The sequence below is a fragment of the Delphinus delphis genome, chromosome 13, assembly GCF_949987515.2.
Source record: "Delphinus delphis chromosome 13, mDelDel1.2, whole genome shotgun sequence".
In the NCBI taxonomy this organism is placed as follows: Eukaryota; Metazoa; Chordata; class Mammalia; order Artiodactyla; family Delphinidae; genus Delphinus; species Delphinus delphis.
The window spans coordinates 71540788-71564115 of NC_082695.1; the positions used below are offsets into that span (position 1 = coordinate 71540788).

The 23328-nt window shown below is 34.6% G+C and overlaps 1 protein-coding gene across 3 annotated transcripts in view; it reads right to left on the reverse strand.

The window, feature by feature from the left end:
* Positions 1-339: 339 nt before the first annotated feature.
* Positions 340-23328, reverse strand: part of TXNL1 (thioredoxin like 1) — a 35563-nt gene continuing 12574 nt past the window's right edge. The window contains exons 3-9 of one of the 3 annotated variants that reach the window (XM_060029111.2): positions 22835-23008; positions 14015-14137; positions 12270-12339; positions 10315-10427; positions 8084-8188; positions 3437-3479; positions 340-2009 (exon numbers count right to left, since the gene is read on the reverse strand). In XM_060029111.2, coding sequence (XP_059885094.1) covers positions 3441-3479; positions 8084-8188; positions 10315-10427; positions 12270-12339; positions 14015-14137; positions 22835-23008 — 624 coding nt within the window. In that variant the 3' untranslated portion in view covers positions 340-2009; positions 3437-3440. Of the gene's footprint in view, positions 2010-3436; positions 3480-8083; positions 8189-10314; positions 10488-12269; positions 12340-14014; positions 14138-22834; positions 23009-23328 lie in introns of all 3 variants that reach the window. The other 2 variants (XM_060029108.1, XM_060029109.1) reach the window with 2 other exon arrangements.

The following is a 23328-nucleotide window of genomic DNA, read 5'->3' on the forward strand; positions in this document are numbered from 1 at the left end:
TATAGGTAGGCTATTTCATTATTGTTTCACACCAGATAATGCACCCTGATGTAAAATATAAGCCAAATCAAGAGAAAAGTTTTGTGGGGTATCTGTGGTTTTGTTCTGGTTTTTGCTATGTCTGACAAAACAAACAATAAACCTAATATCTGTTTTCTAGAAAATACTATGTAATGGATGGCTACCATTACAATAACTAAGGTTATATTTTTTAAATGCTCTTCCTATTCATCTGGAAAATTCAGTGTGACATATAAATATGTATGTATGTGTGTGTGTGTATATACACACACACAGTTTTAGGAGAAAACATCAGCATTTCAGCTTGGTAACTTAAATAATGTTAACTATGCATGTTTATTTGTAGAACTTCCCATAGTGAAACATGTTACAGTTACCTATAAACATTCATTTCTCACTACTTACAATGTGAATAATTATGAAATGTTTGTATATTGCAAGCGAGTTATAGAAAGTCACATAAACAATATAAATCTGATGCCCAGTCCTTTACAGATATGAAGTTATTTTCACTGGGTTTTCAAACTGTCAAGTATAAATAGGATGAGGTCACCAATACTTAGATGAGGCACTTGAACAATTACCCAAAAAGGTTAAGTGTACAAAAGTGTAAAACAAAACTTTTGATATTAATCTTACTCAATTTCAGACGTGATTAATCTGAGATGGTCTATATTAAGAAGTGTTATAAACTTTTATTTTATTTCTTGCCCTTCTGCTTCCCCTTGACCCAAGGCAACATAACCGTGAAACAGACATCACCACAGACCAGTTAATGTGCTTCCATACAAAGAAACGAAACATTATTTAAGGACATTGGGGTTTCAGAAAGTGACTATTTTACCACAAAAACTTGTGCATAATTTTTTTCAGACACATGGATAAATACACTGGTGACTCAAAGGCAAATCAGTATCTTGACCAAGTCCTAGACAAATAGGTCCTCAAATTTATTATCAACTGAATCAAAATTTTAAGTCTTACGTACTCTTTTTAAACACTGAATTTTTAAAATACTGAGAAATTTAAAAATTTAATTTTAAAAATAGAAAAATTAAAAAATTAAATTTATTAATATTTTCTAGATTACAGTTTAAGATTTAAAAAATAAGGAACAGATGCTTTGTCTTGCCAGCCTTTTGTGAAAGACCTTTTAAACATACATATGTGGCTAATTCATTTTCAACCTTAACATGTTCTCTGTATATTCACACTGTATCTTTTGGTAGTTAAAATATTAAACGCTTGATTAAAAGAGATCAATTCCTGTTGCTTCATGAATTCATAGTACTATATTTTTCCCTACTGTCAGATTTCAACATACCTCTACTAGTAAAGAAAATAACTCAAATTTTAACAGTTTATCCAATAGGGTTTAAAATCTGTGGTCCCATTAACTAATAGTTTTAGGTGAGAACAGTTAAATCTCATTAAACTTATTTAATTCTGGTAGTTTATAATTTGAGTAATTTCTATAGCCCAGATACCCAAATGCTGTTTAACAAACATATGAGTTAGTTACTCATTGGAACATGGTTAGCCATTCCAAGTCCACTTATCAAAATCACTTCCTGTGTGTGTGCACATGAGCACACATACACTCCTTAATTCCCTAAAACAGTTCTGCTCCTCTAAAGAGAGAAACTGTCTTTTGCTCAGTATGCTACCAGACACCTATGTCTCTGCTAAAATCAGAAGATGGCCAATTTTCAAATAAATGGAAAGGGAAAATACTTACTTAGAACAACAAAAATTAAGCTTGGCAAAAGTAGTTACTTTTATTTACAATTGCATGTATTAAGATTACAAGAGAAACACTAGTGATACCATCTGAACAAAAGCAATGATTTATTGGTAATGGCAATGAACGAAATATTGAAAGTCTCTGGTGAGAATCAAGCAATTATCCAGGAGCTGTAGATCTGACTGCAATATGGTCTTCCAGTGTCTTCTGTACCTTAGTGGCTTTCTCCTTTTTTGCCAACTACCTAGGAAGAACAAAAATAACTTTATATGTACTTCTTATTGATTTAGAAATATGAGTTATTTTAAAAATAATATTACAAATTGTAATCATTTTTAAAAGCTGGTATTAATTTTTATCTTTGCAATTTTTTGGCATGCAGTATTATCTTCATTGTTGAAGCACACTGTGACCCTCCCTCCCTTCCCAGACTCTAGAAATTAAAAATAAAACACATGCAGGCTATTTTTGGTTTCCCACACTGTTTTAAGAAAAAGTAATGCAATTTTTCAAAACAAGGTTGACAGTTTAGAGAAGTTAATAAAAAGATGATGCTACATGAGTGAAACATATTTGGCATACTATTTTTAGGCAATGAGATATCAAATGCCTGCCGATCATAAAATAATGTACAATTAAAAGAGTATGCTAAACTTATGTCTTCATGCCCAGGATGACAGGTTTCTAGACTTTTCTATCAATATGCAGACATGCAATGAAAACAGATTAAAAATGACTAATTTGGCCTAGTTTCTATTTTTAAAAAACCCTGATTGCTACAATGTACTACTGAAATGATAAAGAATAAACCTTGTTTCAGGCAATGACTAGAAAAATTCTCTACTGAAGGGTTTAAAAAATGTTCTAGTTGCTATAAATGTAGCAGATTAAAAATATAAAGAATAAATTTGGTTTCTACCAATAGTTCTAGAAAACAAATCCTCTGTGGGAAGGAAGGCTCTAAAACTACATTCTAATCAAACAATTTACTTTAAATCTAAAGTTTATAACAATGTATTCTCATGGCAGAAATTCCTCTAAGGAAATCTACTTGCAAGCTATTGAACATATATTTGTATACAAAAAAATTTCTATGTATGTCTGTAAATATAATTTTCATATTTTAAATTGATTCTGGTCCCAACAGTAGTATCTGAATCAAGTAAAACTCACACAGGTCTTCAGTACAAGTCTGGTCTAAAATAGAACATGGCTGGGTCAATGTCATTCATGGGAAAAGATTATAAAAACCCTTTCCACTGAATTCCTAATCACGTGATGCTAGAAATGCTGTTTTCCCCATCTTGAGGAAAATCACTTTTACTACTTTAAAACAACTCCTCTCTGATCCAAGGAAACCATGTGTTAAAAAGCCCAAGATGCCAAAAAGATACAAAAGGTAGTCTCATAAAAGAGTACGTGGATGAGAGTTAAGAAATTTAGACTTTAAGAGCTGGGGGGAGCTTTCCTAAGAAAGAAGGGGAGGGGGCACTATCTGTACCACAAATGGATTTAAGCAGATAAACACTGAAAGCATTATTGATCATTATATCCCTTGGGAACACACAAGACACAGAGCTATTGGATTAAGCAAAAGAAAACAAAAACAACTAATATTAAAAATTTAAATTTTAACAGATGTGACACAGTAGAAGACATGAATCTGCATACTGTTTCACAGGTTGATAACTCTCAACTTGCCAATGTGTATTCTCTGTAAAAAAGAAGAAATTCAGCATTCCAATATGGAGTTTCTCACCCCAAAAGTAAAGCTCTTTTATTCATTTTTAAGTCTTTATATTACACCTCAGACAAACAAAAATTTTGGTACATCAAAATTAGATGTCAAAAATATTTATTCAGTAAAGAGTCCATTGATCTTCTATGTTAATATTTTAACCCAGCCTAACATCCAGTCCATAAGTCTTTCAACTGGCCTTGATCTCACTTGTGTTGGCAAAGCACAGGACATGCCCACAATTAATCAGCAAAAAGATTTTGGGGCTACAGTTCCAATGAGAAAATAAAACCCACGTCTCTCAAATTCAGCCTAATCAATATATTACACTAGTACTGATATAAAAGAACTTGACGAAACTGCTCGTATTTGATTTCCAAAATGATTCTATAGTTCCTAAAAAATAAAATTTAAACTTCAGATCAGATTAAAATATTAACTAGTTAAATCTAAAAACATTTACAACAATGTAAGTTTTATTGCAAAATTATTTCTCAAAATGTAGCACAAAATTAAATGAGACAGGAGAAAGTAAATTAAAAAAAGTAACAAAAAGTTGGGTGAGCAACCTGGTATGGTAATGAAATTAAAGCACCTAGTTGCAAGCCCAGAACAAAAACCAAAACAAAAGGCCAACTGAGAAACATGACTAGAATGAGATCTGAAGAAGAGACAGTTGAGGAAATTTAGGTAACAAGAAGGCTGATCCAGATGATAGAAGCTGTAGAAATCTTGCCCCAACAATGGTGAGAACATGAGAAGGGTGAGAGCAGACAGGTGCAGAGAAGCAAGGAGGGGAGTAGAGTGAGATAAGGTCAGTCTTTATATTACTTCATTTTTAAAAATCTTCTGGTTTTAGTTCATTTGAGTTGGATTAAAAAAGCTGAAAAATAAACAGACAAAAATGTTACAAAAATAGCTGATACAGTGAATGGCCAGTTAAGAAAAGTCTATTTTTATTAGTCATAGAAAATCTGCTCTGCCTTTCAAATGCACCTCATTCCCTAAGAAGCAGAAGCCCCTTCATTTTTGCTCAGTTTTGTATACTTATATTATTTTTGTGTTCAAATAAAGCAATCCATGTAAAGAGCATATTTTAGCAAAGAAAACATCTACTTCCAATTAAAATGGCAAGCTTTTTTCATGCTGCAACACAAAGAATCCATTTACAACAGAAAGCCTAAGTATATATTATAATCTGGGCATAATGCTTCTTATGAGGCAAAAACAGACCAGTGGAAGGTATGTTCTAGTCTCCAAAATCTGAAAAGTATAATCTTCTAAAGCTGTAACAGCATGCAAGGTGGTCTCAGATTTCTAGCTACATCCAAGATTCACCAGCATTACCTTAGCTCTGTCATCTTAGTGACATAAGGAGAAGATCAATGACATTCTGAAAACTAAAATTATCTGGAAACAACTCATACAACATAAAAATGTAAACTGAAAACGCTACCAAATTCTATTTTATCATCCATTAAAATCATTTTACACAGCTCTCTTCACTACACAGAGGTATCAAAACTTTCCTCTCTGTGCTGATAAAACACATGCCCAATCTATATTGAAATTTTAAATACCAATTACTATGTACAATTCCTTTAAAATTCAGACTGACTAAATAAGGGAAAGAAGTGCCATACTTGACCCATCCTCGAATGAAGGACCTGCACCTTCCCACTTCCATGCCCAAGGTTCCTGTTTTCCATTCTACCTAGAGTGCCCACTGCTATCTTTTCCTCTATCCATTTCTACTCCCACAGCTTAGTTCTAGGCCCTTTTCCTCCACAAAACATTCTGATATTTTCCCAGCCATTCTTGGGAAGAAGGAAATATCACCAGGCTGGGAAAGGATGAGAATACTCTGTAGAGGAAGAGAGCCGTGAACTAAAGCTTCGATTAACTTTGATTAGCATTCCAAATGTTTGTGCATTACCCTTTAACAATATAAACTCGTTACTGGCAGAGCTTATGACTATACCTAGCATAGTACCACAGGGACAACAAGTACCATACCATGTATCGTTTATTTCCTTTACTAGAAACACCAAGCTCACTGATCGTTTTTAATTAAGTGACTCTACACAAGGCCAATTTCAGTTAAACATAAGCTAGCTTTTTAATTGCAGTTTTCCTACACTGAAGTTGTTGACTTAGCACAACATGAAGAAAACTGAAATACTAGCTTACTCTTGAAGAATAACCCTAGAGTTCAATGAATGACACGAGAACAAAACTCATTTGGAAACTACTGAAAGAAAATGTAATATTAATATATATAAGAAAGTCATTCAACCAATTAAAATTTATCAAACATTAAAAGCAATGGATTAAGAAGTCCAGAACACGAAGAAGGGAGTCCATTATAGCATTACATTATTTTCACAGCAGTTCTCAGTGTGGTCCAGGCTGGGCATCCCTGAGACCCTTTCATGGAGTCTTCAAGGTCAAAACTATTTTCATAATAATGCTAAATTGTTACTTGCCTCTTTAACTAACTCTCATTGTCTCACAAATGTACAATGAAGTTTTCCAGAGGTTACATGACTTACTATAGCAAAACTGACTGAATGCAGAAGCAGATATGAGAATGAGAGGATTCTATTAAGCTAGACTATAAACAAATTGGTCAAAGTGTAAAAACAATGCTCTTCTTCTCACAAAATTAGTTTTTGTTTTGAAATATATATATTTTAAAATATTACTTGTGTTAACAGTGATTTTATTTGTAAATAAATATTTTTTAAATTTCTCAGTTTTAACTTCTAAAATGGTAAATATTAGATAAATATTGGTCCTCAATAATCTTTAGTACTGTGAAGGGGTCCTGGGACCAAAAAGTTTTGAGAACTATTGTTCTGCCGTAATTTTCAATAAGGTAAATAGCATTTTAAAACAAACACAAATACTCTCAGACAAGAAAAGAAAAATACCTTTGCTATCCTGAAGACAGTCCAAAAAAGGTAGTTTGATAGTCAAAAAAGAGAGAAAATAGGCTAGAAGGGATGTGAGGTGGGATGTTAAAAACAAAGAGGTGGAGACATCCTTAGATGGACAATTATTAATGCACATCGGAAAAACTATAACTGAATGGCAGGCTGGTAAGAAGATGGACAAGATAGAGTAGGGGTTACCTAAAGGAAAAATGGAAATCAAGTAGCATAAGCTGAGGTGAGAAGCAGGAAACCAGAGCCGAATTAATGATATGAGAAAATAATAGGATTTAGAATAATAGATCTTAGGAAAGAACTGAGCTAAAAAGAAACTATGCAAGGCATGGTTAAAGCCAAATCCAATGGCATTTAATTCAAACAAGCAAAGTAGCAAAGCAGGTGGCCAAAACGACTCTGTTGCTCACAGTTTCCCAGTGCAGCATATTTCATATCATAAAAACGTAGATGTTTAATCTCTGCTTCTTCTGACCTGTCATTATGTGCATGTCAAACATTTGACATGACAGATCTAATAACTGTTTCTAAACCTCCCAGAAGTTAACTATGCTGTGAGACAGAAAGATAGCAGTTGGAAAATGACATTAAAATATCTATTGTCAAGGTTATCAATTTTGCAAAAACAGCGTACAATTTTATAAGCTCATCCACCGTTATGAAATTTTATGAATTTTTCTGTTATTGGATTAAAATTATATCTGCAGTGCCATCAAAAAGAATACGCTTTCAGGGTGTTCCATGGCTCCAATTCCCCAAACAGGGCTCTAAGTTTTAAGCCAGGTGCCTCTTCCTCCAGGCATTGACAGTGCTAGGGAAACTCTTCCCCTCTTACAATCACCCCAAGTTCTAGACTGCCCGCCAGATGCAGCCATCAGAAACACAAGTAAAACCTACATCTCCGGTGCTGCTGCACATTTAGTCTGTGTACAGCAACCGGGTTCTGTACTGATAAATACATCTATGATCTGTGGTTGTATATTTTAAGAGTCATCCTAAATGAACTGTTACCAATTAGAAGTAGTTCCAAGAACGAAAAAAATGTTCTCTTTCCTAAAGGTCCCATAGAACTTATAAATTCTTTCACAAACTTTGGGACTATGTCCTCAAAAACAAAAAACAAAAAAATTCACTGAATACATACATATATGCCTGTTCACTGAATAGTTATTTGCTGAAATGTGTTCTTTCAGCACGAAGACATGGTTTGAAAGCATCTCAGTGTAGTAAAACTGAGTCCATTCTTTTTGATTAAAATTGTCATTTTAAATATGTTTTCATCAGAAACAATGATAATCAAAATCTTAATATAAGCAAGCAAAGTTCTTAAAAATTCATTAATAATGATTTAACTTACTACTACTATTTTTCATTATTCCTAACTACTTTCTATAACCAAACAATAATTTTTACCCCTCTTATTTGGATGCCATTCATTAATAGACACTATAACAGTAGGACTTATTTTTATTAGAGATTTCGTTTAGTAAGAAATCTAAAAATGTGATTAGAAGAACCTACTGTTCTGTTTAACCTTACAAAATTTCATGACATATGATTTTGACAGCTTTAAAATTATTTCCTTAAAATTGTTATTTTTATTTCTCCTAGCTATCATTTAAACAAACTTACTCGTTTGAAGTCATTCATATTTGTTGCCTGGACTGGAGTCCCAATAAAAGTAAAATATGAAATTCTTGTTGTTTCTTCTTCACCCTGATTGGACTGAACAAATATCTACACACACACACACACACACACACACACACACACACACCAAAAAAGGAAAGAATTTTTACATTAATGATTACACTCCTTCTTTTATAAACATGCTTTAAATTTAATCAATTTCCTTAGGTTATTAATAAAAATACCTTCCATTCTTTGTAAGGATTAATCCAAATTACATTTAGACTAGTACTCCTATAGCATTATTAATTCTATTGTTTGCCCAGCTATTCTTACCTTCTCCAGGGATGTCATGGCAAGACACTCACATACACAAGTTCTTGATGGTTTAGTGTGATGGTGTAGAAGGGTCATAGTTAAATTATTTACAAAGAATGTTGAAAGGGTATGAAATTCATGATTACAATGGGCAGAGTGTTACTGAAACTTTACTAAAATTATAATTTTTCACTGAGGAAAATCTCTGCAGTTATATTCTTTCTGATAATCCTTCATTCATTCTATTTCCTACAATTTTAAAAGAAAAAAATAGTACTGGAAATAGGGTCCTAAAACTATACTGTGGCTTACATGTTTTTTCAAGCTTGGCTCTTTACCCTTTCTATTTAAAAACTCCCCTCAGCATGTTAGGAGACAGAAACTTTACTCATAGATCCTTTTTCAATATATTGAATTTTTAAAATTTGCTCTATTAAAAAAAATAACTCTACACGCTGTCTACTTAAGATTATTGCCTCTCTTGAATTCAGCAACATACTTTTTTCATTCTCAGATGGCACTAAGCAATCAGTTTTTGCTGTTTTTACAGGAAACCACAGATTCATCTCAAACTGAGCTATTCAATTAAAAACTCTAAGTCTATAAGTGGACTATTAAACTAGCTATCTATTTATTTGCAATGCTTTTTTAATCTAAGCACAACAGTTTATATTTACTGCTTTTAAAATCCATCTACTTATTCTGATTAGACTTCCTGATCAAAGCTGTCATTTCAATTTCAATTTTATCACCAAAAAAAGTGACAGGCATGCTTTCTCTGTCGGGATTTAAGTCACTGACTAAAATTTTGATTTTGATAGGACACAGTGAAGACTGTGAACCTATCACAAGATAACTATGTTCAATGATTCTCAAAGATAGAGGAGATTATATTAGGATCTCTGGGTTTAAAGGGCTTTTCCAATAAACAAATGCCTTCCTCCCATCACTAAATAAAGTAACAGGTGTTATTAATTCAATGTTACAAATATGAGTAAAGTCAAAAAAATATTTCATAACCAGTGTTCCAGTATGGTATGACCATTTTCTGTAATTTCACCTGGGTAAAATATTTCAACTACTGAAAACTCAACTTTATATAATCTTTCATCTTACCACCATCTTACCATCATATACCACAAGTATATTCTGTGAAATTCTACTTTCTGAAAACCTCGTAAAATGAACACATGCTATGGCATTCTAATTTACAAAAACCAGAATCCACTAACACAAAGAAATCACATTAGCTTGGCATGCCTTGTTCTCAAGTGACTCTGTGCTGGTTCCCACTCCTTTTTCTAGGTATTCTACTATTCTTTTATAACCCTGCTACCCCCTCCTCTGAAGGAACAGGCTAGGGTGGACAGGTGGTTTAGGAGCATGTGTTGGGTTTTAATACTAAAATTCACAAAAGCAATTAATAACTGCTAAAAAGCTGCTGCTTTCTTAATGTAAATTAAGATAATATAAAACTATCTTTTAAAAGCCATTTTTACTGAGATCGCGGCCACTACACTATTAAAAACTCTATATTCTAGAAAAGTAAATTGGACTTTACAAACGTATCATCACTCATCACCAGGTATGAAGGAAGCACAAATATCTTCTATTTAAGTATAAATGTTCTAGAATAAACTTTTAACAAAAGTTGCCAAAGATGTATACGTAATATATATATATGTAAACTGACAAATCCACAAATTTAAAAAAAATCAATCCGTCTTTCCTTTTTAGGGCACACAGATGAATTAGAAAGAAGAAAATTCAGTTAGCTCATTAGACATGTTTATGCATTTCAAACCAAGTGGACAATTATTACTTTTAAGAATCACTTGGAATCAGCTAGGATACTAAAGATGGCATGAACTGTCACCCACAACCCGTTAAATATATCTGAATGAAATATTACTTACAGTTACACTGTTAACATTCTGAAACTTTACATAACGAAGTGGGACAATACCATCTTCTTTAATATCATCCTCTGTTAGTTCCAGAGCTTGAGTTGGCTCACTTCTTTCTGCCTCTTCAAAATCCATAGACCGGGGTAGATTGATAAAAATTTTTACATACTTAGGACCCTGACCTATAAAATGGTAGAATAAAATTAAATGCTAACGCCAAACATATTACTGGTATATTCTTGGCCTGCTAAAACTATACTAAGTACTAGGAATACTAGATGAAAACACATACATATATATGTACATGCATAACATATACACAGAGTTCTTGCCCTCAACTATAAAAGACATACTATGATACATGCACAACTCTCAGTGAGGAGGTATAGCGAAGGTGGCAGTGGAGTCTGACAGCACATGCAGGCTGACAGAAAGTTTCATAAAAGAAATAACATTGACATGGGTCTTGCAGTTGCCATCAGTTGGTACATTTTGTTATTTAGGAGGAAAGCACTATCAGTGACAACATTTAGCCAGAAGGAAATTAATTACACAAACTACCAAAATTCATCTTAGGGATTAGGATGTGCTCAGTGGTAAAATCATATTGATAGAGTGTCTTAGTCCTTTTAACTTCAGACCAGTGTTTTGTGACTGATTAAGGAATCTTAAGATAGTCACACTGCTTAAATACTCATTTCTATAGCATTTGCTTTTATAAATACTTTGTATTCTCAGAATAAAGAAACAATTTTATTAGTGAAAAGTCATTAATACACGAAAATTTAGAATAGCAAATGATAAGGGAATGCTACCTGATAAGCGTACTGCTTCTCCCAACCAACTAAAAAACCAGAATCCTAGTCCCCACTGCCCACCCCATGCCCCCACCCCTGCCCGCCCCAACCAGCAAAAAACACTTCAGTAAGAAACAGAAAAAAGGGGGTGGGAGGGTGAATAGCACAATTCTTTATTTAATGAAAAGAAAAATGCCAAGTCTGTACAATCATGTTTACCGCATCATAGTATGTATAAAGAAGATGAAACTATAATTAGAGCACAAATAGGAAGATCCGGAGCCTGTCTTATCACCTATAACAGGAGGAATGTGAAATAATTCTCCCAGTTCTGATCCTGAAAAACAGCTACCTCAACCCTAGAATCTTTAGTTGGAAGAAAGGGCTACCTCGTTTTCAGATTAAAAGGGAACTTAAATTCTAAAATAAAAAACTTTGGAAAAAGGGTAAACGTTTCTTTTTTTATTACTTTCGGTCCAATAATCTCACATTATTTGCCCACTGCTTTGTTCTAAGAACAATTTCACTCCTTCCCAAAACAAGAAATCTTTACCTCTATTTAATAAAAAGTTGTAACCTAAGTGTCCATCAACAGAATGGATAAAGAAGATGTAGTAAATATATATACAATGGAATCCTACTCAACCATAAAAAAGAATGAAATTTTGCAATTTGCAACAACATGGATGGACCTGGAGGGTATTATGCTAAGTGAAATAGGTCAGACAGAGAAAGACAAATGCTGTATGATATCACTTACTTATATGTGGAATCTGAAAACTACGACAAACTTGGGAATATAACAAAAAAGAAGCAGACCCACAGATAAAGAAAACAAACTAGTGGTTACCAGTGTGGAAGAGGGGAGGAGGGAGGAGCAAGATAGGGGTAAGAGATTAAGAGGTACAAACTTCTATGTATAAAATGAATAAGCTACAAGGATATACTGTACAACACAGGGAATATAGCCAATATTTTAGAATTACTATAAATGGAATAACCCTTAAAAATTGTGAATCATTATGTTGTACACTTAAAACTTACATAGGAGTATACATCAACTATACCTCAATTTAAAAAAAAAGAAAAGAAAAAAAAGAAAAGTTTTAAATATGTGCTAGCAGGTCTACAGAGCAGAAAGTTAAAGAAAAGCTGCCCATTACTCACCATTATCCGGCCCTTGAAATTTCATTGAATAAAGCTTAACAGGCTGATTGAATGCCACGGTAATAAGTAGCTGTGAAGAAAATAATAGTTTCATTTTTAAAGGACTGTTGAACACCTTAAATAACACAATAGCTAAGGAGATTTAAATAATTAAGCAGCAGACAAAATTTAATTCATCTAACAAAACCAACGTAATATAGAATATCAGTAAGTTGAAAGTAACTTGATTAGGCTGACATTTGAAAAATACATTAATGTATTATTCGTATAAAGAAATAACAACAAAATTTAATAGAATTAACTAAAATTATATGTAAGAACCTAAAGTCTTGTAACCTAAAACTGATAAGCAATCTGCTTTCCAAAAAAACAAACAAAATCCCGAAATTAAAATTTAAACTATATATTTTAGCATATTAAGCTTATTATTTTCCAAAACAATTTATTTGTGGAAGCATCCACCCACGTCACTTGACAATTTGGAGACAATGCACACAGGCTACCTGGAGAGACTAGACCTCAAATGAACTCTATTTGATCCAAAACTCAAGAGAACAGGACTCACAGCTCTAACAGTAACCTCCAAACATCCATTTTAAATTTATCTGACTAACTGAATCTGAAAAGCTAGGTAAGGGAACTGGAACACAAAACAATGCCGAAATGCCTATCTCTGATTCATTCACTCAATCTTCTTTCCAGCTAAAATTCTGTCTGATGTAGGTACCTATGCTTCTACCCTGGGAGGAAGATTTCCTTGGCAGGAAGATTTCAGGGAAGCTGTAGCCAGTCCTTCTGATATGCATCACCACATTATTTCAGGGCACCATTTACAAGGAGCACAATGTGAATGATATTCTCAAAGCTATACAGTAAGGTAGCTCTGGCTGGAGCAAAGAAAGATGGGATTTGGATTTATGATTTCAAATCACTGTGGTCTATTTGCTTAAGAAAATACTTAAATTACTCCCTTTGGTTATGTAAGTACCTTTTATACTTGACCTGTAATTGTGTGCCAGAAAATAAGCATGACATGCTTAGAGACTTGAACCACAGGTGCAGAGGATTATGAGAGTAGAAAGCTAGAAGCAGATAAAGTCAGCAAGAATACGACACCTTCTTCCTGAAGTCACTGAAGAACCATTTAACTCTTTTAAGAAAAAGAAGCATGATCAGATTTATATTTTAGAGAAATAACTTTTGTGAACATGTAAAAGATGAACAGGAAATGGGGACAAAGCAGAGGCAATGGAATAGAAATTAAATTAAGGAAAATAACAGTCAAGATGAAGACAGAGATGGCTTGATAAAGGCAGTACTATACTACACTACTTCCTCTGGAACAATAATGCTGGGAATTATAGGGAAATACAACAGGTTTACATCTGGGAGTGAGGACTAGACATACAGGGAGGGCTCATCTAATTAGTTTCTATTTCTCAGGGACAAAGTCGTGTAGGAAGTATGAAGGCAAGTCAAGAATGAACAAAAGGACTTAAGAAGAGTGAAGGCTCAACTCAGCCTTCGGGGCAATCCAAGAGATCGGTGATTCTCCGCAGTGCAGCTGGCATAGAAGAACAAAGAAACGAGGGGGGTCTGCAGGGTCAAAGGACAGGGGTGAAGTTATAAAAAGGAAGAAAGAAGTGAGCATCTGGAAAAGAGAAATCCTGAGATGGAAACCTGAACAAGAAACAAGAGCAGGCATAAATACTGATAATCCTTACAAGCCTTAAGCATTCGGTTACCTGTTCATCACAATCAGATTCCAAGAAGGTCATGTCTTTTCGTAAACAGTTGTCAAATCCATGCTCGTCACTTTCATTAAGACATTCACAGCCAGCTTTGTTAATAAAAGGCATTAAATCCATCTGAAAAAAATTAAACCAAGACTTTAGGCAAAGCATCTGGATTTGGTATAAAAATCTTAATAAGAAATGTAAATATGTGATTCTTTTTTTTATTGTACAATATTATGTTTCTTGGGTACAACACAGTGATTAACAATTTTTAAAGGTTATATTCCATTTATAGTTACTATAAGATACTGACTATTTCCTGTGTTGTACAATACATCCTTGTATGTGATTCTTTTTTTTCTAAACTTTTTATTTTATATTGGAGTGACTCTCTCTTGATTAAGCAATTTTAAAGAAAACTTATATCTCATTTAAAATAGTTACTAAAACTTTTATAATAATCCTTTCATTTGAACTTCTGACATCTATCACTAATAATTAAAGCCAAATTTAGGCTTAGCCCACTTAATAAGAAACCAAAATCAAGTCTCTAACACAAAGATTATTAAATGTTGACTTATACGTTTTTTAATAGCAGTGTTTTGAAGTGGAAAATATGCAAACTAAAATATCTACAAAATATCCAAAGAAAGCCTACCTCCCTCTTCTAGTAATCATGCACTCTTTAAACCTATATCCGTGAAGAGTTTAAAGATAAATAGCAAATAACTATTTAAAAAATTTTTATCATGGAAAATTCCAAACATACACAAATAGACTAATACAGTGAACCTCAGGTATCCACCTCCCAGCTACAATAATCATCAACTCATGCCCACTCTTATCTCACCTTTACCCTGTAACCATTCCCAACCTTTCTCCCAATTATTTTCAAGTAAATTTTAGACATTTTTTTCATTTCATTCATGAACATTTCAGTGTGTTCACAAGAGATAAGTACTCAAAAAAAACCCCTCAGTATCATTATCACAACTAAAACAATGAATAATATTTTAATATCATCAATATCAATGTTCAAATTTCTTCAACTGTCTCATAAATGTTTTACAGTTGAAATTACTGAGTCTCAGAATAAGAATCCAAGAAAAGTACAAATACCGTATTTGGTTAATGTCTCTTAAATCTCTTTTAATCTATAGTCATTTAGCCTATAGATTTCTTATATTCTGGATTTTGCTGAGTGCTTTCCTGTGGCGTCATTTAACATTTTCCTGTATATGTTTTGGCTAATACTTTCAACACAACGCCATAGAGTTGCAGTGACAGTGGTCATCCCTGTCTTGTTTCTGACTTCAGTGGGAATGCCTCCAGTACTTCCCCATTAAAATTTTATTGAACACTTTAGGAATAAATAGATATTGCACTCTGTCAAATGCTTTTTCCCCATATTAGGAAATCATGATTTTTCTCCTCTAGATTGCTGAATTTTGTTTACTAATATTTTATTTAAGATTTGTACACCAATATTCCTAACTGGAACTGGTTGGTAGCTTTCTTTTTTGCTGCAAACTTTGTCAGATTCTGGGATCAATGTCATAACTTACTTCAAAATGAAACTTTTAAGTTTTCTCTCTTTTTATATGGTCTTGAGTAGTTGCAGTTAACACAAGACTACCTGATCTTTAGAGATTTGGTAGAATTTCCCTGTGAAGTCATCTTGGTATTTATGTAAGAGCTCTTTTACTATTTTCTCTACTTCCTCAATGGTGATTGGTCTATTTAGGAGTTCTGCTTCTAGTGGAGTTGATTTTGAAACTATTTTTCTAAAAAAGTATCCATTTCACCTACTAAACAAAAACTGTTTTTAAAGTTTACCAAGTAATTTAAAAAAAATAAAAAATAAAAAAATAAAGATTACCAAGTATTCTAAGTTATCAGATACATGTTCACCATTCTATCAGTCTTCATTACGAATACTAATACACATACTAATACATGTGTATATGGTTCTGAAAGACTAAAGAAAACTTTACATTTCAAATAATTATCAATATGGTAATAATCCATTAGAATATACCCTTAATTATTCATAGACTAGCCTAGATGCTTCCAAAGCCAAAATATTCTTTTCTATTATATCAAATGTTACATTGCATTAAATGTTAAATGTATTACTCAGGGTAACATAATGTAGCCAATTCAAAAAGGGAGGCAGGAAGAAAAGGAGCACTACACAGCTAAGTTCTACTACTACAGAATTATTCTGAACTTCTTGAACATTTGCCTTGAAAATGTGACAAAATCTTTCAAACATTTGCCTACCATCCTACCGAGATGCCTCTTCCATACTATATGCAGGATCAAGACCCCAGGCTTGAAGACAACATTGCAGTCGTACTTCCAATACCTTAATGATGAAAATAAACTAAATAGGTAAATAATTTAAAATTGGTTTTTAATTTATCATGGGGCACACAAAACAAGTATCATATTTGAACAGTTGCATTAAAGTGCTCTGTTTTACAACACTGTCTGGGACAAACTGGCATAATATTGTATACTTGACATAACTGCAAACTGACATATTTGGAAAATATGTAATTGGAAATAAGTATCACTACTTATGCAATCAACTTGCCAATAATGAGGAAAGAATCATGAGAACACAATCAGACAAATCCAGACTGTGGGACACTGTGTAAGACAAATGGTCCAGACCTGCACTGTACAATGAGACAGCCATTAGCCACATGTGTAAATTTAAAACTAAATCAATTAAAAATAGATAAAACTAAAAATTCAGTTCCTCAGTTGCCCCAGTCACATAAAAAATGCCACATGTGCCTAGTGGCTACTACAGTAGACTGGCGTTGCTTTAAACTTTAAAAAAAGGCAGTCATGGGACTTCCCTGGAGGTCCAGTGGTTGGGACTCTGCGCTTCCAATACAGGGGGCTCAGGTTCGATCCCTGGTCAGGGAACTAGGATCCCACATGCCGCATGGCACAGACAAATTAAAAGGCAGTCATGAAAGAAAAAAGGCGGAGAGAAGTTTCTAGACTAAAGAACACTAAAGAGATTGACAACTTAAATGCAATTCATGACCCTTGATTTGATCCAAGATTGGGGAAAAACAGCTATAAAGTATATTTTGGAGATATATTAAGGAAATCTGAATATAGGCTGTACATTAGGGATAGATATCATATCAATGTTAAATTTCTTAGAAGTGATAATGGTATCATGGCTATACAAGAGAATGTCCTTGTTCTTAGGAGCTCCATGCTGAAATATTTACAGATGAACCATCTAGATGCCTATAACTTACTCTGTAAATGATGCTGCAAAATATAAAAGCAGATAAATACATATCAAGATAGAACAAAAACAGGGAAATATTCACAACTGATGAACACAGGTGAATGACATGCATGTTTATAACACTACTCTGTCAACTAGATTTTTTGTTTGCTTGAACAAATTTCACCTTTGGGGGGAGGAGGCGAGTGGAATCCAACATGAGACACACAGGAAGTTAGAAAGTTTTTGGTTAAAGAAAAATCTGTCCTACGTACTACATAAATTAGGGACATTTAATGTTTATTTTGATGAATGTGACATATTTGTAGACCAAAACCTACAGGTCAGAGGTTGGAACACTGAAATACACTAATAAGTCTCAAGATTTAGAACACATGTAAATACAAGTTTGATTCCAGAGTGCCTAGACTGCAAACTTCTAGAGAGGAAGACTTGATATTGATAGCCCCCTCATGTGATTTGAAGCCATACTAGGTACTCTTATAAAACATGGGATTGTAAAGCAATTATACTCCAATAAAGATACCTTTAAAAAAATAAATTATGGGGGCTTCCCTGGTGGCGCAGTGGTTGAGAGTCCGCCTGCCGATGCAGGGGACATGGGTTCGTGCCCCAGTCCGGGAAGATCCCACATGCCGCGGAGCGGCTGGGTCCGTGAGCCATGGCCGCTGAGCCTGCGCGTCCGGAGCCTGTGCTCCACAACGGGAGAGGCCACGACAGTGAGAGGCCCGCGTACCGCAAAAAAATTAAAATAAAAATAAAAATTAAAATAAATAAATAAATAAATTATGGGACAGGAGGGGTGGGAGGGAGATGCAAGAGGGGGGAGATATGGGGATATATGTATATGTATAGTTGATTCACTTTGTTATAAAGCAGAAACTAACATACCATTGTAAAGCAATTATACTCTAGTAAGGGTGTTAAAAAAATAAAATGAAATAAATAAAATTTTAAAAATAATAAGTAAATTAAAAAAAGAAAATAGGGGAGAGAAAAAATAGAATGTTTAAAACTTTCCCAACTTCTAAAGAGATACTTGGGGCAGAGACTTATTTTTTTCTTTCTGGCTGCGTTGGGTCTTTGTTGTGGCATGTGGGAGCTTTTTTGTTGTTGTGGCGCATGGGCTTCTCTCTAGTTGTGGTGTGAGGGCTCCAGAGCACGCAGGCTCTCTGGTTGAGGCACACGGGCTCAGCAGTTGTGGCGCTCGGGCTTAGCTGCTCTGCAGCATGTGGGGTCTCAGTTCCCAACCAGATACCGAGCCCGCGTCCCCTGCATTGGAAAGTGGATTCTTTACCACTGGACGACCAGGGAAGTCCCAGGGTGGGGAATTTATAGCACTAAATGCCTATATTAGGCAAGAAGAAAGGTCTCAAATTCGACCTTAAGAAACTAGAAAGAGAAGAGCAAATTAAACCCAAAGTAAACAGAGAAAAGAAAATAATAAACATCAAAGCAATGAAATGAAAAACGATAGAGAAACTCAATGAAATCAAAAGCTGGTTCTCTGACAAGATCAGTGAGTTAAGAAACATCTAGCCAGAGTGGTCAAGACAAAAAAATCCCAATATTAGGAGAGGTGACAGTACTACAGTTTCTTTAGATATTAAAAAAATGAGAGAATATTATGAACAATATTTTGCACGTTCAACAACACAAATGAAATGGACAAATTCCTTGAAAGACACAAACCACCAAAGCTCACTCAAGAAGAAATAGATAACTGGATTAATTGTTTACCTATTTTTAAAAATTAAATTTGTAGTTAAAAGTCTTCCCACAGGGCTTCCCTGGTGGCGCAGTGGTTGAGGGTCCTCCTGCCGATGCAGGGGACGCGTGTTCATGCCCCGGTCCGGGAGGATCCCACATGCCGCGGAGCAGCTGGGCCCGTGAGCCATGGCCGCTAAGCCTGCGCATCCGGAGCCTGTGCTCCGCGACAGGAGAGGCCACAACAGTGAGAGGCCCGCGTACCGCAAAAAAACAAAAAAAACAAAAAAAAACAAAAAAATCTTCCCACAAAGAAAACTCCAGGAACAACTGGCTTTACTATTAAATTCTAACAAATATTATAGGAAGAAATAGTACCCATTCTACACAAACTCTTCCAGAAAATTGAAGAGGAGAGAATATTTACTAATTTAATGACACCAGCATTACCCTGATACCAAAACATACAAGAAAGGAAACTACAGACCAATGTCCCTCATATACATAGAGGCAAATATTTTAAACAAAATTTTAGCAAACCTAATTCAACAATATATTAAAAGGATAATGCATCATAGTCAAGAGTGGCTAGAGTATGCTAGGTTACGGTAGGTTGGTTTAACAGGCAGAAGTCACTCAATGTAATTCACCATGTTAAGAAACAAAATGTTGAAACATGATCATCTCAATGGACACAGAAAAAAATATTTGTAAGAATCTAATACCCATTTCTGATTTTAAAAAATTCTCAACAAATTAGAAATAGAAGAGAATTTCTTCAACCTGATAAAAGGCATATATGAGAAACTTCCAGCTAACATCATACTTAATAGTGAAAGACTGCATGCTTTCCCCCTAAGATGAGGAACGAGTCAAGGATGTCTGCTTTCAATACTACTGTGGAATAAGTCACTATAGTAAGATAAGAGAAATAAATAAAAGACAACAGAATTGGAAAAACAAAATTTTTTCGAACTTCAATAAACATATTAAAAACTCAAAGTCATGATGTTTACAAAAACACTGTATTACTTCCGATTTTTGATTCTTAACCTTTTGAGTATCATACCCTACATCTTTTGTAATATCTCAAACCCCTCGAAGAGAGATATTTCTTTCTTTCACTCTGGCTCCAGTCAAATCAGGAGTTTCAAAACTATAGGATGTGTGAAATCAATAATTATATAGCCTTTTAGCATTTAAACGTAATGAGAGAAAGTCTTTATTCTAAGAAACCTAAAATTTTATTTTAAAATTGTCAATACATTTTTGTAATACTTATATTTAAATCTACTTTAAGATACAGGTTTTCATTCAGTTTCCATTTGTGTTGTGAAAACAATGCCGTTCTTGGGAACACATTACCAGTTTTAAATATTTAATGACCCTATAAGACCTATACTTCAAAACTTTTAAAGTCTTCATTGACACCTGATGGAAAAAAATGAAAATGTTTTTAACAGCTTTTTACTTTGTATTCATAACATCTGGATGAAATTAAATGTCTTATTTCCTAAAACGTCATTTTTCCCTGCTTATTTCCTACCCAAAGCCAAAACCCTGATATCACACTTAGCTGATGTAAAGAAGTATCGCTGCAGCTAAGCAGCCAAGACTGTTGTGCCCATAAGACTTTTTCATGCAAAAACCCTTACTAATAAAGGAAAAAATACAAAGACGTAAACACAACTGTTTACAAGTCAAATGATTTCCAAAATTTTCCAAAAGGCGTCATAACCCTGACTTACACATGTTCACACTTTCTAACTGAATATTACCATTTCAAATTATCATATAACAGTTCTATTTTAAATAAATATTAATTATTAAGTCCTTAACTTAAAGTAATTAATGCCACTACCACATGTTAAAGACACTTTCTGAAGACACAACTCCCCCTCCACCCATAAACACAAAAAGAATCTCTCATATATACCTGACTACAGGTTCTCCTTATTCAACATGAATTTAAGGGCCTTACATAATGACTGGTAGCTCCATGGCAGGCCTGTTTTAATGTACTTGGTGGACTTCCCTGGTGGTCCAATAGTTAAGAATCCTCCTTCCAATGCAGGTGACACAAGTTTGATCCCTGGTCAGGAAACTAAGATCCCACATGCCGTGGGGCAACTAAGCCCGCGCACCACAACTACTGAGCCCGCAAGCTCTAGAGCCCGTGCACCACAACTAGAGAATTCATGTGCTGCAACTACTGAGCCTGCACACTCTGGAGCCTGCACACCACAGCTACAGCCCACATGCTATAACTTCTGAGCCCACACGTTCTAGAGCCCATGCGCCACAACTAGAGAGAAGCCCTGACACCACAACGAAGAGGCCGTGTACTGCGACGAAAGATTCCGCATGCCACAACTAAGACCTGACTCAGCCAAATAAATAAATAAATTAAAAAATTTTTAAATGTACTTGTTACACATGCTTTCATATACTAGCTTTAACTTGAGGTAACACTTTTAAAAAAAAATCATTTTTAATCTGCCAACACAATAACTTTATAACAAGCAAAATTAAAAAATATATATACAAATATTATTTTGGTAGGCAGGTTTTACCAATTTGCATAAACAAGTCAGCTACCATGAAGTGGTACTTCTGAATTTTACTTCCTTCCTGAATAGCTCTCATATGATAGACACAAATTATGACTATTCATATTATATAGTTTTCAAAAACTTTGACATTCTTAAGTCTTCAAGTTATTATTTAGAATAATAACTCTTAAAAGTTTGAAAAACATATCCAGTACTAAAGTCACATTTGGTTTTAAAACAAAATCAATAACTAGGGTTTTTAAATAGGTACATTTAAAAAGAGGGAGAAAACTTTAGAAACCAGCAGAAAAGGGAGTTCAGTATGTAATGGTCATACACTAAAATTTACATGCCATTTTACACAATTGTCAAAAAGTGAAAAATTTTTCCAATGAAAAGTTTTTCACTTTGGGAGGGAAAAAAAGTAAAAAACAAACGTATAAAAATGGCTTTTGGGACTTCCCTGGTGGCACAGTGGTTAAGAATCTGCCTGCCAATGCAGGGGAAACAGGTTCGAGCCCTGGTCCGGGAAGATCCCACATGCCGTGGAGCAACTAAGCCTGTGCGCCACAACTCCTGAGCCTGCGCTCTAGAGCCTGTGAGCGACAACTACTGAGCCCACATGCCACAACTACTGAAGCCCGTGCACCTAGAGTCCCTGCTCCGCAACAAGAGAAGCCACTGCAATGAGAAGCCCGTGCACCGCAACGAAGAGGAGCCCCCCATTCACCGCAACTAGAGAAAGCCCGCGCGCAGCAACAAAGACCCAACGCAGCCAAAAATAAAATAAAACAAAAATAAATAAATAATTTTTTTAAAATGGCTATTAAAATAGTTCAGAAAGCAGATTAAAAAACAAGTGGCAGGGCTTCCCTGGTGGCACAGTGGTTGAGAGTCCGCCTGCAGATGCAGGGGACACGGGTTTGTGCCCCGGTCCGGGAGGATCCCACATGCCGCGGAGCGGCTGGGCCCGTGAGCCACCGCCGCTGGGCCTGCGCGTCCGGAGCCTGTGCTCCGCAGCGGGAAAGGCCACAACGGTGAGAGGCCTGCGTACCACAAAAAAATAAATAAATAAATAAAAATAAAAAATAGTTTATGATGGGGGCTTAAGGTTATAATACACACAACACAGACAAAATCAAATAGTCAGCTATTACATTTACTTTTAAAGTTCTTAACTGAAAGTATTCTTAACTAGCAAAAGACAAAACATGAAAACAGTGAACTTCACTTCAACCAAATAATGACAAATGCAAGACACATCATGATTTCACTTTTAATTCTACATACATAGCCTTTTGGAATATCTGTGTCCTCGTTGCTTCCAGGGTCGTTTTCCAAGTGCTGCTTGATCTTTTCCTCTAGTCCCACAGCGTCTGCTCCTTGATATTGATCAATTCTCACTTTGTTTCGAAAAAATAGAAATGTAGGTGTTGCTGATATATTGTTGGTGGCAGCTGTTCCCTAGAATTGTCAAGTTAGATAGCATTATGAATCAAAACTAATCTTAAACCACTCTGAATATTCACTCTACATCTCTATGGAAGTTAAATGTCACAAGCATGAACTAAAAACATGTAAAATAACTTACTCGTAATTGTTACTTAAGAAAAAACAGGCCTATTCTTAAGGGGCACAACTATATTACCCTTATGTCCGCAACAAAGAATAGCCCTGCATTTTTGTTTTGGTGTTAAGTGCTTCATCCAATAGAACAATCGGCTTCTAACACAGAAATTGCACTTTACAACACCAGACAGTTCTCTCATAAGTACAGACTGTTT